A 19,506-nucleotide genomic window follows, 5' to 3' on the forward strand; every position below is an offset into this window, starting at 1 on the left:
TATAAACATGTTATAAACATGTTATAAACATGTAATTAAGTGTGTTTCCTCTCGTAAATCTATACACACACTCCTGTTCGTGTTGTTTTTGAGTTTTCAGTGAATCTCTATACGACCCTTAAGTGCACAATCAGACCAGAGCTAAAGACACACAGAGGGGGAGGGAGGGGAGGTGACCGGGGTTTGATTGACAGCTCTGAGGACCAATCACACGCTGAGCCCGGGAGCGGCCGGGCTCTTTATAACCCTCCTAAAGAGTGTGTGTGTGTGTGTTGATGGCAGCCGGGCACAGAGGAGCTTTGGAGAGGAGCTGAGCTGGACACACACTGAACTAACACACACACACACACACACATATATACACACACACACTCTCGCGCTCACACACACCTGGATGGGGCGACTGGATGTGGACGTAGTTTATAATAAATAGAGAAGAATCGGGAAGATTGTTAATAACTGGACGCACTGAAATAAAGAGAGGTAAGAATGAACTTTTTTTATACACACTTATATATAAAATATATATTTAATTTATATTGCATATATATTGGATGTCATATAATGGTGTCAATGCATTGTAGCATTAACATGTAAATAAAAAGAATATGTACAGTACTGTATTAATTATATTATATTCTTAAAAATATATATTACACATATTTTACATATATTTTCTGTACGCATTATTTTCTATTATTCAACTTTTATATTATATTATTATATATAATATTATATATATATATATATATATTATATATATATATATTGCAGTAAAAAGAAAAAGGCTGCAAGGTAAACTTTTAAAATCTAAAATATATATAATATATATAATACATAATTTACTTAAAAATGATAAAATATCTTCATTCACTTTATTTATATAATCAATCAACATGATCAGCTTTTCTAACTCTGCTCAATAACAGTATTATTAAAAGCTTGTGAATTTTATACTTAAAACACTCAATTTGGCTTAAATACTAAAAGTTAAAAAAAGTTAATTAATCAATTGATTTTAGCTAAAAACAGGTTTATAATGTGGTTTAAACTAGAAAAAAAACATACTTTCTTTAAACTAAACAATTAATAACAGTGTTAAAAAAGTTGTAATAAAGTTATAATAAGCCGTTAATAATATATGATATAGCAATATATTATAAATATATTAAAACAAACTAAAACTAGTGATTTTTTAAAGTCTACATAAGAGGATAATCTTAAAAATTGAACTTGATGGTTTAAATCTGAATTCTAATCTAGATTAGTTTTTAATTAGGTAATATGAAATATATAATTAATCAATTAACTGAGACAGATAAATATGTCTTTTTAATAATCTGTATATATTGCAATTTCATAATTTCATCTAGATTATTTATTAAAGTTGAAATAATTAATGAATGAAAGTAAAAATGAATGAAACGTTTGTTTGATAAGAGAAGAAAAGAAAGAACAAGAACGAGAAAGACAAATTTTATTATATATGTTTCTGTAATAAGGATTTTGCTAAAAAAAAAGTGTTTGTTTAAAAGGACAAAATTAAAGTAAATTAATAAATACTTTTTAAATTCTAATCATATAATACATATAAGAGTGAGGTAAGAGTCAGGTAGGATAATAATAAATAGAAAAAAAGGAATCAGAATGGATAACGTTTATAATAATAATACATATATTACGTATAAATGTATATAAATATAGTTTAATTCTCAAATTTTGCTGTTTTTTGCTTTTTGTCATAATGTAAATCCGCCAGCTGTTCTGTATATTTTCCTAAAGTTTTATAATGAATGCACCAATAGAAGTGCTCCAAAATAAGTTTCAATTAAATTGCCTTACTTTGACTTGCATTGAAACTTAAGACGTATTTTTCCTTCTCCTGTAAAGTTGCTGTTTTAGAGATATGTGATGGCATTAATATATAATAAATATATTAATTGGTACATACACGTATGGAAACAGTTATACATGCTTACTGTCTCCTGTAAAGTTGCTGTTTTAGAGATATGAGATGACATTAATATATATTAAATATATATATATATATATACTGGTACATACATGTATGATGCAGTTAATTGCGTACAGTCCGTTCTAATTGTATACCATGTTTAGTAAAAACTTTGATTTTTGTGATCTAATGTGCACTCATAAAAATGAGTAAATATAAACAATGCTGTGTAAAACCTGAACCGGAACAGTGCAGAATAAGATAATAAATAATAATAAGTCTTATTTCAAATTGTGCAATGCAGATTCTATAAAAATATATAAAAATACTTCAAAGCTTAAAGGTAATCAATATATAAAGAAATATACATAGAACTTTTAACGATCTCTGTATAAAAATATATATATATATAATTTAATATAAACACTATATTATAGAAATTATTAATGGATATGAGATGACATTAGAATACAATAAATATATATATATTGGTACATAGATGTATGGATACAGTTAATTGTGTATTGTCTCATGTTAAGTTACTGTTTTAGAGATATGAGATGACATTAGTATATATTAAATATATATTAAATATATATTGGTACATACATGTATGGATACAGTTAAATGCAAACAATGCTGTAAATGCAGTTTTGAGTAAAACCTGAACCGCAACAGTGCAGAATAAGATAATAGTAATAAGAAATCTTGTTTCTAATTGTGCAATACAGTTTGTATAAATATATATAAAAAGACTCCAAAGCTTAAAGGTTGTCAATAGAAAAAAAGAGGAAAAAAAACAGACAATTAATTATAATCACTATATTATAGACATACTTAATGGTGCATTGTATAAAAAGTTAAATACATGTGAGTTAATGCTTATTTACGAATTTGAAATAATTCCACCCTTGCAATATATAAAAAATACATTTTCTTCCATGTTATAATAATAATTTTCATTGTTTTGAGTAATCTAATGTGAACTAAAAAATCTCTCTACATTATGCATCATTAAAGATCTTAAGGAAATTCTACATTAAACTCTATAGAGGAACTCTATACACACTGCAACTCTACACAACTCTACAGGGAGCTTCATCATTCACTGCCGTACATAATGATGTTTTAATAACTGAACCATGAAGTGTCTCCCAAACACACACTCGCACACACTCGCGCACACACACTCTCTCTCTCCCTCACACACACTCCGCACGCACACACACACACACACACACACACACACACCCGGGCGCTGTGCCCTGCAGCAGTAACAGGGCGGATGAATGGATGACAATAGGTGTGAAACACACTATTAACAAATTAAAAATAAGCTGCTCTTTGTGCTGATGATCCGTTTGACCCCTGTGGCAAAAACACACAACACACCCCAAACTGCGCCAGTCTGTCCCATTTATACCAATATATATATATATATATATATATATATATAATATAGGAGACTGTCCTGTAATGTATATTATAGAATTATATTATTTACATTTGTATATATTATAAATAATATGTATTTCCTCCCTTAAACCTATACACACTTCTGTTTGTACTGTTCTAAAATTATATATAGTTATATATATATTTTTTTACACAGTTTAAATTGATATAAGCATGTAAATTATTCCACATATTGCTTGATATTCAACAAAAAGTTAAATATAGCAAAAAACAAAAGTACCTCCTTACAACAGCATGTTACAAACATGTTAAGTTTATTTCGTATATAAATATATATATATTAAGTTTATTTAGTATATAAATATAAATAATCAGAAAAGAAAACAGACTCACTTTCTTCATGAGTCTAAATTTTACTTATTCTACTCAATGCTAATATATTTTTTTATGTAATAAGCTGTAATAAATGGGGAATAAAAGCTTTGCATGGTGATTTAACTATATATATATGTGTGTGATAGATGATAAATATGTCCCTAAAGGAAAAACATTGTCAGTAGCTTTCAATAAAAAGCAATGTAAAATATATATATAAATATTATTACAAAGTCATTTAGGAGCATTTCTGTCTTTTTTTTCTTTGGACAAAATTGTACCTTTACAGAAAAATGTGAAAAGCTTCTTAAAACATATGTAAAAAAAAACTGTATTACAAGTCGTATAGGGGCATTTCTATTAGTCCATTTATCATTAGATTTGGGGGCAATATATGTTATGTTAAAAATTGTAAATGGACACGCGTACACGCACACACACTATCACACACAAGAGAAGCAGTGAATATCTGGCAACCAAAATTATTCAGCCAAATAAAAGCTTTAAAAAAAACTAAATAAAAAAATATAGATTTAATACAATATCAACACTGTGCTTCATTATTATGTCTCAAAAACCAAGCAAATATTTGGGCTATTTATTTAGGAAAAGCAGCAAAATAATAAAACTTATTTTTATTTTGTCGAATGTTCATTTCAATGCATCATTAATGCATATCGTCATTGTCCAATCAAAACCAATTTTTGACGATTTTTTGTTTACTACATAATTTGAATACACAAATTGTCCTTTACGCTGTTTCAAAATTTCTTAATGAACGGACCAATAGAAATTCGCAAAAAAGACCTAAAATAAACTCATTTTACAATGACTTCCACTAAAAGTTAAGAAGCTTTTATCTCTCTTCTTTTTTAAAGATATATTGGACATATAGGAGACAATATATGTACTAATATATATGTTTTAACTAAAGTCTTTATTGAAACATCTGCAGTAAACTTCCAGAAGTAGAAAAGTTCTAAAACTACTGAAGTTCTGCGGTTCTGAACTGGTCCATCCAGCATCTCCATCAGGAGATACAGGACAGGGACCGATAAACTGGAGGAGGAGCATCACTGGAGCATCACTGGAGAACTGTCAGTAATGCCCCTCTGATAATTCTTCCTTACATATATAGAAAAAAGAAGCACTGAATAAAATACTATATATTAACATTTTGTAAAAACTCACTTCAGTTTACATATAAATACATATGGAAACAGTCATATGCAGATTATTATGCTGGACAATAATACAGTTACTCTATGAAAGGAGTTTCAAAGTTGCACATAGAAAAAAATGGTCACTTTACGGGAGATTTTAAAATGGAAGTTAAATCAATGGAAGTCTATGTAAATTGTATTAATTATATATTTAATTAATGTCATTTGGAGCACTCCTATTGGTCCATTCATTAAACAAAATGGTAACTTTACAGAAGAACGCAAAAGACGTGTGATTACATTTGTATCTTTCAATGGAAGTCTATGTTAAATAATACCATTAAAAAAAGTCATTTTGGAGAATTTCTATTGGCCCATTCATCATGAAAATTTAACACAACTGCCGAATTCTGTTACACTCAAATGTCAATACATCATGAAAACCTCTTATCGCATCTTATTGCACACACTGACAAAAATGATAACTTTACACAAGAATTTAAAAACCTTCCTTCAATGTAAGTCTATGTTAATGTTATTAACTAATTAGTAATTTTTTTAAATTGAAGTCATTTATAGAGCACTTCTACTGGTTCATTCGTTAGACAAAATGGTAACTTCAAAGAAGAATGCAAAAGACTTCCTATGTAAAATAAGGTCATTTTGGAGCATTTCTATTGGCCAACATGAAAATGAACACACCTGCCAAATTCTCTCACACACAAATACACAATAGAAAATAAATATACCTTATGTCTTATACTGATATCCTGGAATGTTATGATCAAGGCTTACTTTAAAAAATAAGCAATATATATATACACACATACACACACACACACACACACACACACATTTACAGAATGTCTCAAAATTGTGGAAACCTCTTATCGCATCTTCTTGCACATATATATATATTTTTTTTTTTATTTTTTTATTATTAATATATTTAATTCCAAATACTTGGGAGATGACTTCTAGATGACAAAATGGTAACTTTACAGAAGAACGCAAAAGACTTATTAAAACCTCCATAACTTTATATGGAGGTCAATGTAAAATAGTATTGTTATATAATTGTTAAATATAATTACTGCGCATGTCCTATTGGCCCATTCAACATGAAAATTAACACACTGGCCAAATTCACTTACAGACAAATATAGTCTGAAATGCAAATACAAAATAAATAGTTTATGTTTTAGAATTATCCAAGAATGTTTTATATATTTATAGTTTGTCCCAAAAGTGTGGAAACACCCACATATCATGAAAACCTCTTATCACATATTATTACGTACACTGACAAAAATGGTAACTTTATATCTCTTTATCATTCAATGGAAGTCTATGTATATTGTATTCATTTTAATCATTTAATTCCAAGTCCTTTGGAGAGCACTTCTGTTGGCCCATTCATTAGACAAAATGGTAACTTTACAGGAGAATTTCCTTCAATTACCTTTGTTCAACGGAAGTCAATGTATTTTTTATGTCATTTTTTAATATTATTTCTTATTATATATACATATACAACATTTTAACTTTACAAGGGAAGGCAAAAAAAAAAAACGTATTAAAACCTTTGTGTCTTTCAATGGAAGCCTATATAAAAATATATATTTTTGAGCATTTCTATTGGCCCATTCAACATTCAACATAAAAATTTAACACAACAGTCGAATTCTCTCAGACACAAATGTAGTGTGTCGGAATGCCATTATAAAATCAATGCCTTATGTCTTATAATTATATCCTGAAATATATATTTATATATATTTACTTCAATATACTTCTTTAAACCTCTTAAAACTTCAATAGTAGAATTGTAGAATCTATTGGTTTATTAATCATGAAATTTGAACACACTATAAATTGTCACACACACATATATATATATATATATATATATATATATATATATATATATATATATATATATATATATATATATATATATATATATAAACACATACATACAGTATATAGTGGTATATGTAATATTGGTATATGTAATATGCATGGAATCCACATAATCAGGGACTATAATATCTGAAGTGTATCAAAGTTGTAGTAAAATATACACAGACAGAGAGTGTGTGTATAGAGTCGGTGTATGGAGTGTGTGTGTATATATATGTGTGTGTGCATATATATATATGTGTGTGTGTGATCGGCAGAGATGATAAATGGGCGCCTCCTCAGTCGAAACCTATTTGCACTTCCATTAAGACGGAAGGACCCAAATGGGGATCCAAACATGCATATTTTTACCCTCGGAGAAGCCATACATCTCAGCCAGAAGAGCCCCGGGGGCACTAGAGAGGCGGGGTTACCAGGGGGGGCAGTTAGGGGGGGGGGTGGCAGGGGGGGCACTGGCCCATTCAGCTGGAGACCTTCGGGGGAGGGAAAAAGTAAATGTTTAGCAAAGCACCTTCTGTCCCAGCGAATTAAAACCAGTCCCCGCTGGCCTGTGATCACATCCATCAGCCACTGCTCCCAGTTAATAGGGTGGGAGTGGGAACCGCGGGGGGGCATTTAAACTGCCCAACTACCCCCCCCCCCACCCACTCCCCCAACCACCCCCTTTAGCTCTACACACTTACTTTACACACACACACGCTGCTGCTCAGCTCACACGGCCTGTTAACATGTTAACACACATCACCCTCCCCTAATGCTGATAACTATAGCAGCCACTTAAACAGGGTGTGTGTGTGTGTGTGTTTAAGTATGTGTGTGTGTGTGTAAAACATATTAAATTAATTTAATACATTAATTAATAATAATAATAACAAAAGTAGTAGCATTGTTTTACATTGTATTGTAATTTATTATTAATACACTGCATTATACATCACTTTACACAGTGATGATGAAAACAAATGCAATAAATACATTATTAATACTAATATTGCTAATCATGTATTTTTATTATATATTGTAATATACTATTAATATTAGTAATTATAACAGTCAGGAGAAAAAAAGTATGAGAAATTATTATAGTGTAATAATGTAAACAAGATAAACAAATAACAGTATAGCAAATATATATATATATATATATATATATATATATAATTGTAATAAGAATAATAATACTAAAAATTAATTACAGTTAAAATAATAAAAATAATAAAAATAATGATATTAGTAATGGAGTCTTATCTTAATCTCTTAACATTTAAGAACCAAGAATTTAAGACAATATCTGTGTAAACCAAGACAATATAATATACTATATTAACAATCAAATTATATATTTTTCATTTTAGTGATAAATATTTTTTGTTCTAAAAAATTAAACTGCAATAATCTAAATGCATTATTTTTATATCTATATATTTCAAATATTTACAGTATTATTTAAGCTATCTTTAGATCATTAATCATTCATTAATATGTTTATTTAAAAATAAAATCATTACTTAAGCTAAAATCAGAAAAAAACTTTTAATGAATAATAAAATCTAATAATAACAGTATATCTGGTCTTTTTTTTGCTTAGCAGCAGAAATATAAAATGAATTATACATTATAAAATAAATATACTATAAAACAAACAAATATAAATTATATTAATATAATACACATATATATAAAAAATATAAGGATTATATGAATAATATATTTCAGCTCAGTAACCTGCAGTAAACTCTCCTAATGCACCGTATTGATGCATACATTTCTATACATGCATTTCTGTTCAATACATTTCTATTGATTTCTAATAAATCACAGTCGCCATTAATAACACAGAGTGTTATTAATGGCGATTTAAATGCGCATGGTGATTAAATGGTGATTATTGCTGATTATGCTGTAATTGAGCTGGATGTCCCTCATTAGGGACTCGTTAGAACGCAGCGTTTCCGTGCAGGATTAGTTTCACTAATTGATTTAATTCACGCGTCCAATCAGATAAAGGGAATTTAATTGCGCCAATTAGGATCATTTACGTGTTTAATGAGCTGGACAGGGTGAGATAATGAGCACTTAATGAATATCCTTAAATTAGTGAAGAGTGTGAAATGACATGCACACTCACTGCTACACAGTTATAATTATATTTATTTATTTTATAATTAGACTGGATGTAAAAGGAGGCGGGGCAGTACTGTGGGTGGGCAGCAGGGGGTACAGGGGGGCAGTACAGGGGCAGTTATTGATCAGTATGTGCTGTTATTGCGCTGGTTGTGCAGCAGGTGGCGATCATGCAGCACTACGGGGTGAACGGGTACTCGCTGCATGCCATGAACTCCCTCAGCGCCATGTATAACCTCCACCAGCAGGCGGCGCAGCAGGCGCAGCACACCGCCGACTACCGGCCCTCCGTCCACGCCCTCACACTCGCCGAGAGACTGGCAGGTAAGAGCAGCGGTCAGTGTCTTACATTATCTCTTAGGTGATCTCCTTATCTCTCACATTATCTCATTATATCTCACATTATGTCTCACATTATCTCTAACAGCAGGGGTCTTACATTGTCTCTCATGTTATCTCATTATATCTCACATTATCTCCTTTTCTCTAACGCTATCTCTCAAATTATCTCATTATTGCTAGCATTATTTCAAACATTATCTCTCACATTATCTCTAACAGCCGGGGTCAGTGTCTCACATTATCTTATTTTCGCTTGTTTATCTCTCTTTCATTATCTCTCATGTTATCTCCCAGATTATCTCATTATCTCTCTTTCATTATCTCTCACATTATCTCTCTCTTTCATTATATCTTGCATTATCTCATACATTCCCTCTCTTTCATTATCTCAACATTCTCATTTTTTCTCTTTCATTATCTCAACATTCTCATTATTTCTCTTTTATGTCTCACATTATCTCTCTTTTTCATTATCTCAGAATTCTCATTATTTCTTTTTTATCATCTCTTACATTATGTCATTATCTCACACATTATCCCTCATTAGCTCTCACATTATCTCTTACACTATCTCTTACATTATCTCATTATCTTATACATTATCTCGTACATGATTCTCACACATTGTCTTACTTTCTCATTTTCTCTCTCATTATCTCTGGCTGTAATTTTCACTTACATTATCTTACTCTCTGTGTCTGGATTTCATTATTTTTGCCTCTTTCTTCTTCTTTGTCTTTTCTCAATTCTCCATCTCTCCCTCTCTCTTACATCTCTTTTTTATTCTATTTCTGTTTTGTCTCACTTTTTAATCCAACTAGTTTTCTTCTATTTGCACTGCTCTAATTCTCTCTTTATTTTCTCATCCTCTGTTTTTTTGTTTTGTTTCTCATTTTACTTTTCTCTTTCTTTTCTCCATTTTTTCTCATATTCTCTTTTTTATTGTCTCCCCCTCTCTCTCTCGTTTCTTTTTTTCTCTTTCCCTCTCGATACTCCCTCTTTTTCTTACTCAGTTTCTCTGTTTTAGCTATTTAATTTTATTCTCATGTCTAATAATTTTTTCTTACATTTTCTCATATTTCGTTTGAACCTTCTTTTATTTTATATCTTACTGTAATTATCTCTCTCTCTTGATCTCACTTTCCCTCTCTTTATTTCATTATCTTTGTCTCTTTTTCATTATCTCCATCTCATTTTGCCTTTCTGTTCTCTCCTTTTCTCTTTCTCAGTGCTCTACCTTTTTCTTGTTCTTGTCCTCATTTTATTGTTCACTCTCTTATAATCACTTATTTATCATCTTACAGTTTTTTCTCGTCTTTATTTATCTATCTCTTTCTTTTCTTTATCCTGTCTTATTTATCATTTAATTCCTTCCTCCCTCTCTCCATGTTTTTTCTTATTCAATTCCTTTTAATCCATTTAATTTCATTCTCATTTCTAATTATTTTTCTCTTACAATCTCTCTTATTTCGTTCTCTCTCTGTCTTCTTTTATATTATATCTTACTGTTATTGGTGCGTTCGGTTTTATTTGTTTCTATCTTTTATTTCTCTTATCCCATTATTTCCCGATGTTTTTATTCATTTATTTATTGTATTCCTTTTTTCCTCAAAATATGAGACTATAATATATTCTTACCTTTTTTCATTTCAATTTAATATTCTTATTTTTCTCTTATTTCGTTCTCTCTTTCTTTTATCTCATATCTTACTGTTATAGGCTCGTTTGGTTTTATTTGTTTCAACCTTTTATTTCTTTTATCCCATTATTTCCCGATGGTTTGTATTTCTTTCTTTCTTTCTTTCTATCCTTGACTCTCTTTCATTTCGATTCCATTTTTATTTGTCTCTTATTTTGTGCTCTCTCTTTCTCTTTCTTAAATCCATTCATCTGTTTTTTTCTCTCTCTCTCTCTTTTCTAGTTTCACTTTAAAACTCGTTTTATTTATTTAGGTATTCGTGTACATTTTTTTATATGTTCAATTAATGCACTTATTCGTTGATCGGTAATTTAATCAATGTAACACGTGATGATTTTAACACACGCAGATTAATCTTCACGCACGCTCGCGATGTTCTGTGTGTTAGATATAATCCTGGAGGCGCGCTATGGATCTCAGCACCGGAAGCAGCGGCGGAGCCGCACCGCCTTCACCGCGCAGCAGCTCGAGGCGCTGGAGAAGACCTTTCAGAAGACCCACTATCCGGATGTGGTGATGCGCGAGCGCCTGGCCATGTGCACGAACCTGCCCGAGGCGCGCGTGCAGGTGAGAGCTTTGGAAATAGTGTGCACGCGCGTTTAAATTCAGTTTAGATTTTTTTCCCCGATTTTGTTTCTTCTCCGGTTTTATGTAATTTAATTAATTACCTACAAATGTTCTGGACATGGATCCGTAGTTTCTGAAACAGTTTCTCTGGTTTCTCTAATAAATATTGTCATTTAGAGCATTTATTTTATATAGAAAATGAGAAACCAATGAAATAACAAAAAAGATGCAGAACTTTCAGACCTCAAATAATGCGAAAAACCAAGTTCATATTCATAAATTTTTAAGAGTTCAGAAATAATCAATATTTGGTGGAATAACCCTGTTTTTTGTGTTTTACTTTTTTGACATTTTATTAGTGGGTTTAAATTTCATGATTAACAGACCAATAGAAATGCTTCAAAATCTGAAATTACATTTAACAATTTTACTCTTTTACATAGACTTTCATATAAAGTTGCAAAGGTTTTAATAATTTGCGTCCTTTGTGAAGTTAACTTTTTGTCCATTAAATGGACCAATAGAAGTGCTCTCCAAAAAGCTTGGAATTAATTATAAGAACAATAAATAATATTTAAATGAAAAACAAAACTGCATAGACTTCCATTGAACAAAGGTAATTGAAGGGAATTCTCCTTTAAAGGTCCCATTTTTGTCAGTGTGCAATAAGATGCGACAAGAGGTTTTCATGATGAAACGGACTATATATACAGCTCTGGAAAACAATTTCTCTGATTTTACAATTTAAAGGTTTATGTTTGAGTAAAATGAACATTGTTGTTTTATTTTGTAAACCACAGACAACATTTCTCCAAAATTCCAAATAACAATATTGTCATTTAGAGCATTTGCAGAAAATGAGAAATGGCTGAAATAACAAAAAAAAAGATGCAGAGCTTTCAGACCTCAAATAATGCAAAGAAAACAATCAATATTTGGTGCAATAACCCTGGTGGTTTTTAATCACAGTTTTCATGCATCTTGGCATCATGTTCTCCTCCACCAGTCTTACACACTGCTTTTGGATAACTTTATGCTGCTTTACTCCTGGTGCTAAAATGCAAGCAGTTCAGTTTGGTGGTTTGATGGTTTGTGATCATCCATCTTCCTCTTGATTATATTCCAGAGGTTTTCAATTTGGTAAAATCAAAGAAACTCAATTTTTAAGTGCTCTCTCATTTTTTTCCAGAGCTGTATACAATTATACAGCAGCACTCTCTCTCTCATTCACTCAATGTTTCAAAGTTTCTTTCTTTTTGTGATTTCTTACATTGTACATTTTATATTGAAGGCTACAATTAAAGCTACATGAACCTAATAAATTAAACACAGAGATAATAAAAAAAACACTGAATAAAAAAGTTGTCCAAACTTTTGATAGAATTAATTTATATATATTATAAGAATAATGGCCAGATTCACATTGTCAATAAGTTAAAAACGGACAAAAAAAGTGGACAAACAGGACAACAATGATACTTCCAAATGATGCATCCAAAACACCGTATATATAAGAGCTTCCACCATGATCGGAAGATCGCTGGTTCGAATCCCAGTCATGCAGCTTGCCATCAGCTGCCAGAGCCCAGCGAGAGCACAATTGGCCTTGCTCTCTCTGGGTGGGTAGAGTAGATGGCGCTCTTTCTTTCCCCTCCTCACTCCTAGGGTGATGTGGATCAGCACAAGGCTGCGTCTGTGAGCTGATGTATTAGAACACAAGTCCTGTCTTGTGGCATCACTGGTGACAATTGGGGAGAAAATTGGGAGATTAAAAATGTAAAATAAAATTATGATAATACTGATATTGATGCTAATGATGTAACCCTTTCAACACCAGGTTTGGTTTAAGAACCGCCGGGCGAAGTTCCGTAAGAAGCAGCGCAGCCTGCAGAAAGAGCAGCTACAGAAGCAGAAGGAGAGCTCGCCCGACGGGTCGGTCGCAACCGGGGAGAAAAACGAAACCCCGCCCAGCCTCGGCCTGGAGAACCCCCTGCCCCCTTCCTCCTCCTCCTCTTCTTCAGCCGAGGTGGAGGGTCCTCAGCACGCTCTGGCGTCGGAGCTCAGCGTGGAGCTGAACGTCACCTCGGCCGAACAGTCCGGCAGCGAATCCGCCACCGAGGACAACGCCACCGACCGCGAGGAGGAGCTGAAGCCCCACAGAGACCAGATGAAGCCAGAGAAAATGCAGCCTGGAGCACTCTCCCCCACCTGCAAGCGCCTCAGCCCTAAACCAGGTGAGCTTCCAACCCTACAATAGTAGGTGTGAAAACAGCACAAGTTGCATCCATTGCTTCATGCAGGGGTTGGACAATAAAACTGAAACACCTGTCATCATTTTAGCAGCCTGGTGGTCAATCTTCATTAATTGCACATTGCACCAGTAAGAGCAGTAAAAGTGTAAAGGTTCAATTATCAGGGTAAGAGCACAGTTCTGCTCTAAATATTGCAATGCACACAACATTATGGGAGACATACCAGAGTTCAAAAGAGGACAAATTGTTGGTGCACGTCTTGCTGGAGCATCTGTGACCAAGACAGCAAGTCTTTGTGATGCATCAAGAGTCACGGTATCCAGGGTAATGTCAGCATACCACCAAGAAGGTCCAACCACATCCAACAGGATTAACTGTGGACGCTGTAAGAGGAAGCTGTCTGAAAGGGATGTTCGGGTGCTAACCCGGATTGTATCCAAAAAACATAAAACCACGGCTGATCAAATCACGCAGAATTCAATGTGCACCTCAACTCTCCTGTTTCCACCAGAACTGTCCGTCACCACAATCAATTATTGTGCTCTAAAACCAGGTGTTTCAGTTTCATTGTCCAACCCCTGTAGGTCACTCTGGTGCAGATAAATAAAAACACGAACCAATGGTACCACGTCTGTCAATTTTCTTGGATTTTGTCACAAGATTTTGTCACTTTTCAGGAATCACACACTTTTATGAGGTTGTTGTCTGTTGCATTGTGAGTGCCACAAACGACACGCAATTTGATTTGATTTGATTTGAATCTCTAGAGCTTCCAGGCTGAGATGCATCTGTACAAATAATTTCGAACCACTTCCAAATGATTTCCTGTGGTTTTTGAGAGTCCATACTTTTAAAAATCAATCTGAATTTGGATTTAAATTCCAACAGTTTACCAAAACTCCTTGGTAAACTGGATCAATGAAGCACAATAACTAACCATCCACATTTCTGCTTCCTTCCAGATTCTCCTCTCGGCTCCCCAGCGATCGCGTCGTCGTCTTCGTCCGCCGCCGTTAGCGGAGTTTCCCAGAGCCACTCGTACTCCTCCTCCCCCCTCAGCCTCTTCCGGTTACAGGAGCAGTTCCGCCAGCACATGGCCGCCACCAACAACCTGGTGCACTACCCCTCCTTCGACATGGCCGCCCCCTCCTCCATCCCCTACCTGGGCATGAACGTCAACATGCCGGCGCCGCTGGGCTCGCTGCCCTGCCAGTCCTACTACCAGTCCCTGTCTCACCACGCCCAGCAGGTGTGGAACAGCCCCCTGCTCCAGGCCTCGGCCGGCCTGCCCAACCACAACAGCAAAACCACCAGCATCGAGAACCTCCGCCTCCGGGCCAAGCAGCATGCCGCCTCGCTGGGGCTGGATACACTGCCCAACTGAGACTCACCCCAACAAACGAGAACTGCCTGAACAAAAAGGGAGCTACCCCCCTCATCCACATCCTCAACAACCCCCTACACACTGTAAACCTTCAGTCAGACCCACTTAAAATTATGTACAATGATGTTTTTTGGGTTAACTCAACTTGTCTTGGTCAAAAGTTCTCATAACTTATCTAAAAGTTTACTTATGGCTCTCAGTCTTCTCAGCAATACTTACTGGATTGGCTGCAGTTAGACTGTAGGGCCACCCATGAGCTTTAAAATGACACTATTGGGTTCTCAACAATACATATTGGGTTGGCAGCAGTTAGACCCCCACATTCACATCCTCAACAACCCCCTACACACTGTAAACCTTCAGTCAGACCAACTTAAAATTATGTACAATGACGTTTTTTGATTTAACCCAACTTGTTTTAGTCAAAAGTTCTCATAACTTAGCTAACATTTTACTTATGGCTCTCAGTCTTCTCAACAATACATATTCGGGTTGGCAGCAGTTAGACTGTAGGGCCACCCATGAGCTATAAAATTACACTATTGGGTCCTCAACAATACTTATGGTCGCTGTCGAATAAAAAAACACTTGTTTCCAAAACAGCATCTTTACAGGAGAGAGAAGTAAACTTTCAATGGAAGTCAATCTGAAATGAGTTTATTACATTTTCAGTCATTTTGAAGAGTTTTTATTGGTCTGTTCATCAAGAAATTGGTACAGTGTAAGGGACAGTTTGTCTGTTCAAATTATGTAGTAAACTAAAAATCTACAAAAATGGAGATAAGTGTTTTTCATTGGACAGCGACGATTTTTCAAAGGCAGAAGTTAGATCATAGGGCCACCCATGAGCTGTAAAATTACACCATTGGGTTCTCAACAATACATATTGGGTAGGCAGCAGTTAGACTGTAGGGCCACCCAACAGATGTAAAATTACACTATTGGGTTCTCAACCATGCATATTGGGATATGAACAGTATGTAGTCTAAGACTAGGTTTAAACCTTGCCTAGGAAACCAACTAATTGAGTTGAGCCTGATTAAATATCATGCAAGATGTTTAGTTTTTGGCTCCTCCTCCTTAATTTATTTACTGTTTATTCCAACCTGTAGGCTGCAACTCCAATAGACAGTTGAGGCCTCGCTAGAACTTCATTGAACTTATAATCTCCTCTCTCTTTATACTCTAAGCAGCAGTTAGACCGTAGGGCCACTCAAAAGCTGTGAAATTACACTGTATAAAGGCACAGTTCTGAGTAACTTTAACTTTTCGTTCTTTTTTTTGGATGAAAAGTTAAATTTGGGCATGGCTTCACAAGATCTAGGGTGGCACAACTGTCTAACTGTCTGTTTCAGAAGGGTTCCCAAACATTTGCATCTAACCATTTAATCAATCAACAAAAAAAATCCATCTTATCAATCAATGTAGCCGATTGGTTCCTTATATTAAACTCAAATACTAGTTTTTAACCATTTATCCAGACTGGGTAGCACTCAATAAGATAGGAATGTTTCACTGAGATTCCAAATAATATTAACGTAAACATTTTTTTGAGACTCAACCCAATATGTATTGTTGACCACAAGTGAGATACAGAACTTAAAGAAATTGAGTTAGGAGTACTCAAAAAATGTCTTTTACAGTTTGGACCCCATCAATCTTCTCAATTTCTTCCAACTCTATCAACCTCGCATACCAATCGGAATCAGCTGTATTGGTTCCGGCTTCTGAAAAATACAAATACAAAAACTGCATATATTTTGGCTGCCAGAACAGATTGGCTTTGAGTAATCTTGTACGTTGTTGTATTTTCTGTCTTTTCTGTCTTTGTTGATGATTTCTGGAGTGAATATTATGAACATTCCCAAAACACACAGTGCATCACCTTCTTCACTACTGCAATATATTTTTATTTCGTCTCGAAAAAAGGTACAATAAGTGCAACAAACGAAACACAAATGACTGTCTTCCCCATTGATCGTCTCATTAACACTGATACTCACTGTTTCTCACACTGGTCCATCTTAAATGGGCTCACCTGTTTGAATGTAGCACTTTTTAATAATAATAAAAATAATAATAATTATTATAATAGAAGAGCTTAGTGCCTTGCATGCACTGAGGCAGTCTGTACACCGTTCTAATTCAATTAGCCTAGCGCGCAAATGACTCGTTGCATAACTCCATATATATACGTAAAAATGTAAATCCCCGCCTTGTAACAGCAGATTGCTTAATTAAACCTGACTCATTTACCTGTTTAATGGCCGGCGATAAAACCGAGAACAGCTGGGGTAATGAGAAAGTGATTTGAGGGACCGGGCCTACATACTCGCTGAGAAGCTGGGCTTTTAATTACATTTAGCCTTGGGATGAGGAAGAAATGCAATTATAGACCGCGCATATCATTTGAGATTGCTGTATATCAAATGCTCCGAGGGGGAAAGAACATGAGCGCAAGCTCGAGAAACGAGAGAGAAAACGCTGCTAATAGATGCTAAAGATGGAAATTGGGTTGGAAATAATGCTGCATTCCATTTATAATCAGAATTTTGAGAAGTTTAAGTGGGAATTTTTAATTGGAACACTATTTTTATTCTAAAAGTCTTTACCATCCCTACAATGCCGGAATTAGGGATGGCTACCTCGTTCAAGAACAACAACTAGTCTTTTGGGCTTTGTGTTCTAGGCCACTCACTTCGTACCACCTACATCTGGGCTACAATTGGTTAGAAGATTGGGTTACCACGTCATTATTCTTTTTGTGTATAGTTTAATAGTTTCATTTGACACCAAACCGTAGCTTCAAAACACTTCAAGACTCTTAGACTCTTTAGGGACCGTAGGAAAAATATCCTTACAAATCGAGTAACAAACATATCTACTCTTACATTTTGTTTAACTTTAACAAAATGTAACTTAATAATGTCTAATCAATTAACCCATTGTAAAATAAATAAAAAAAAGTACACACATCTTTTACAGTATTTTTATAGTTTTTTTTTTATCCATTTTTGTTTTTTGCTGGTATTTTTCCCACGCTCCCTAAAGTGCTTCCTGTAAGGCAGCTTTGTTCCTCAGTCTGGCTACGATTGGTTGGAAGATTGTTTTTTTGTTTGGTTTTAGCCAGTTAGCGTAGAATGACATATTTATCATGTCATTATTCGTTTTTGCGTATAGTTTAATAGTTTAATTTGACACCAAACCTTAGCTACAAAACACTTTAAAACACTTCAAGACTCTCTAGGGACCGTAGGAAAAATATCCTAGCAAAATCCTAAAAAATCGAGTAACAAACATATCTACTCTTACATTTTGTTTAACTTTAACAAAATGTAACTTGATGATGTCGAATCAATCAACCAATGGTAAAATCTAAAGAAAAAAAAAGTACACATACACACATATTTTACAGTATTTTTATTTTTTTTTTATCCATTCTTGTTTTTTGCTGGTATTTTTCCTACGCTCCCTAAAGTGCTTCCTGTAAGGCAGATCCGTTCCTCCGGCTACGATTGGTTAGAAGATTGTTTTTTTTTTTAGCCAGTTGGCGTAGAACGACGTATTACCAAGTCATTATTTGTTTTTGCATATAGTTTAATAGTTTAATTTGACGCCAAACTGTAGCTACAAAACACTTCAAGACTCTCTAGGGACCGTAAGAAAAATATTCAAACAAAATCCTAAAAAATCGAGTGAAAAATAAATTATTACATTTTGTTTAACTTCAACAACGTGACGTAACTTCATGATGTCGAATCAAGCAACCAATGGTAAAATCTAAATAAAAAAAGTACACATACACACATATTTTACAGTATTTTTATAGTTTTTTTTTAATCCATTTTTGTTTTTTTACTGGTATTTTTCGCACGCTCCCTAAAGTGCAGCTTAGAGCAAAGTCAAGGTAATTTGTCAATTATAACTATATACAAGTCTAATTCAGTAAAACTAAAATATTAAATGCTAAATTAAAAGCTAATTTTATAGGTTTTAGTTTGTTCTTTATCATTGTTTGAATGTTAAAATGACGAATTTTAATAGAACCTCTAGGTATACAGTTCTGTCCAACTTCTATCTGTGCTTTATTGGGTTTGAATATGCAAAATGCTGTAAAAAAAAAATAATAAAGCTAACAATGCTAACGATGCTAACAATGCTAACGATGATATGCAACTTCCGAGGTAAATGGAACGCAGCATAAGGTTTATCAAATATAAGCAAAATGGAAAAGTTTTTTAGCTTTTATTTATTGTATTTTTTATTATTATTTTTATTTTTTCAACCTGTCCATCATTAACTGCAGA

The 19,506-nt window shown here is 33.7% G+C and overlaps 1 protein-coding gene across 1 annotated transcript; it reads left to right on the forward strand.

The window, feature by feature from the left end:
• The first annotated feature begins 257 nt into the window (after positions 1-257).
• Positions 258-19,164, forward strand: dmbx1a (diencephalon/mesencephalon homeobox 1a). Its single transcript, XM_007235448.4, has 5 exons — positions 258-483; positions 9,114-9,279; positions 11,385-11,563; positions 13,401-13,797; positions 14,778-19,164. The coding sequence occupies exons 2-5, from the start codon at positions 9,126-9,128 to the stop codon at positions 15,197-15,199; spliced, it is 1,152 nt and encodes a 383-aa protein (XP_007235510.2). The 5' UTR covers positions 258-483; positions 9,114-9,125; the 3' UTR covers positions 15,200-19,164.
• The last annotated feature ends 342 nt before the right edge of the window (positions 19,165-19,506 follow it).

This window comes from Astyanax mexicanus, chromosome 4, assembly GCF_023375975.1.
Source record: "Astyanax mexicanus isolate ESR-SI-001 chromosome 4, AstMex3_surface, whole genome shotgun sequence".
NCBI lineage: Eukaryota > Metazoa > Chordata > Actinopteri > Characiformes > Acestrorhamphidae > Astyanax > Astyanax mexicanus.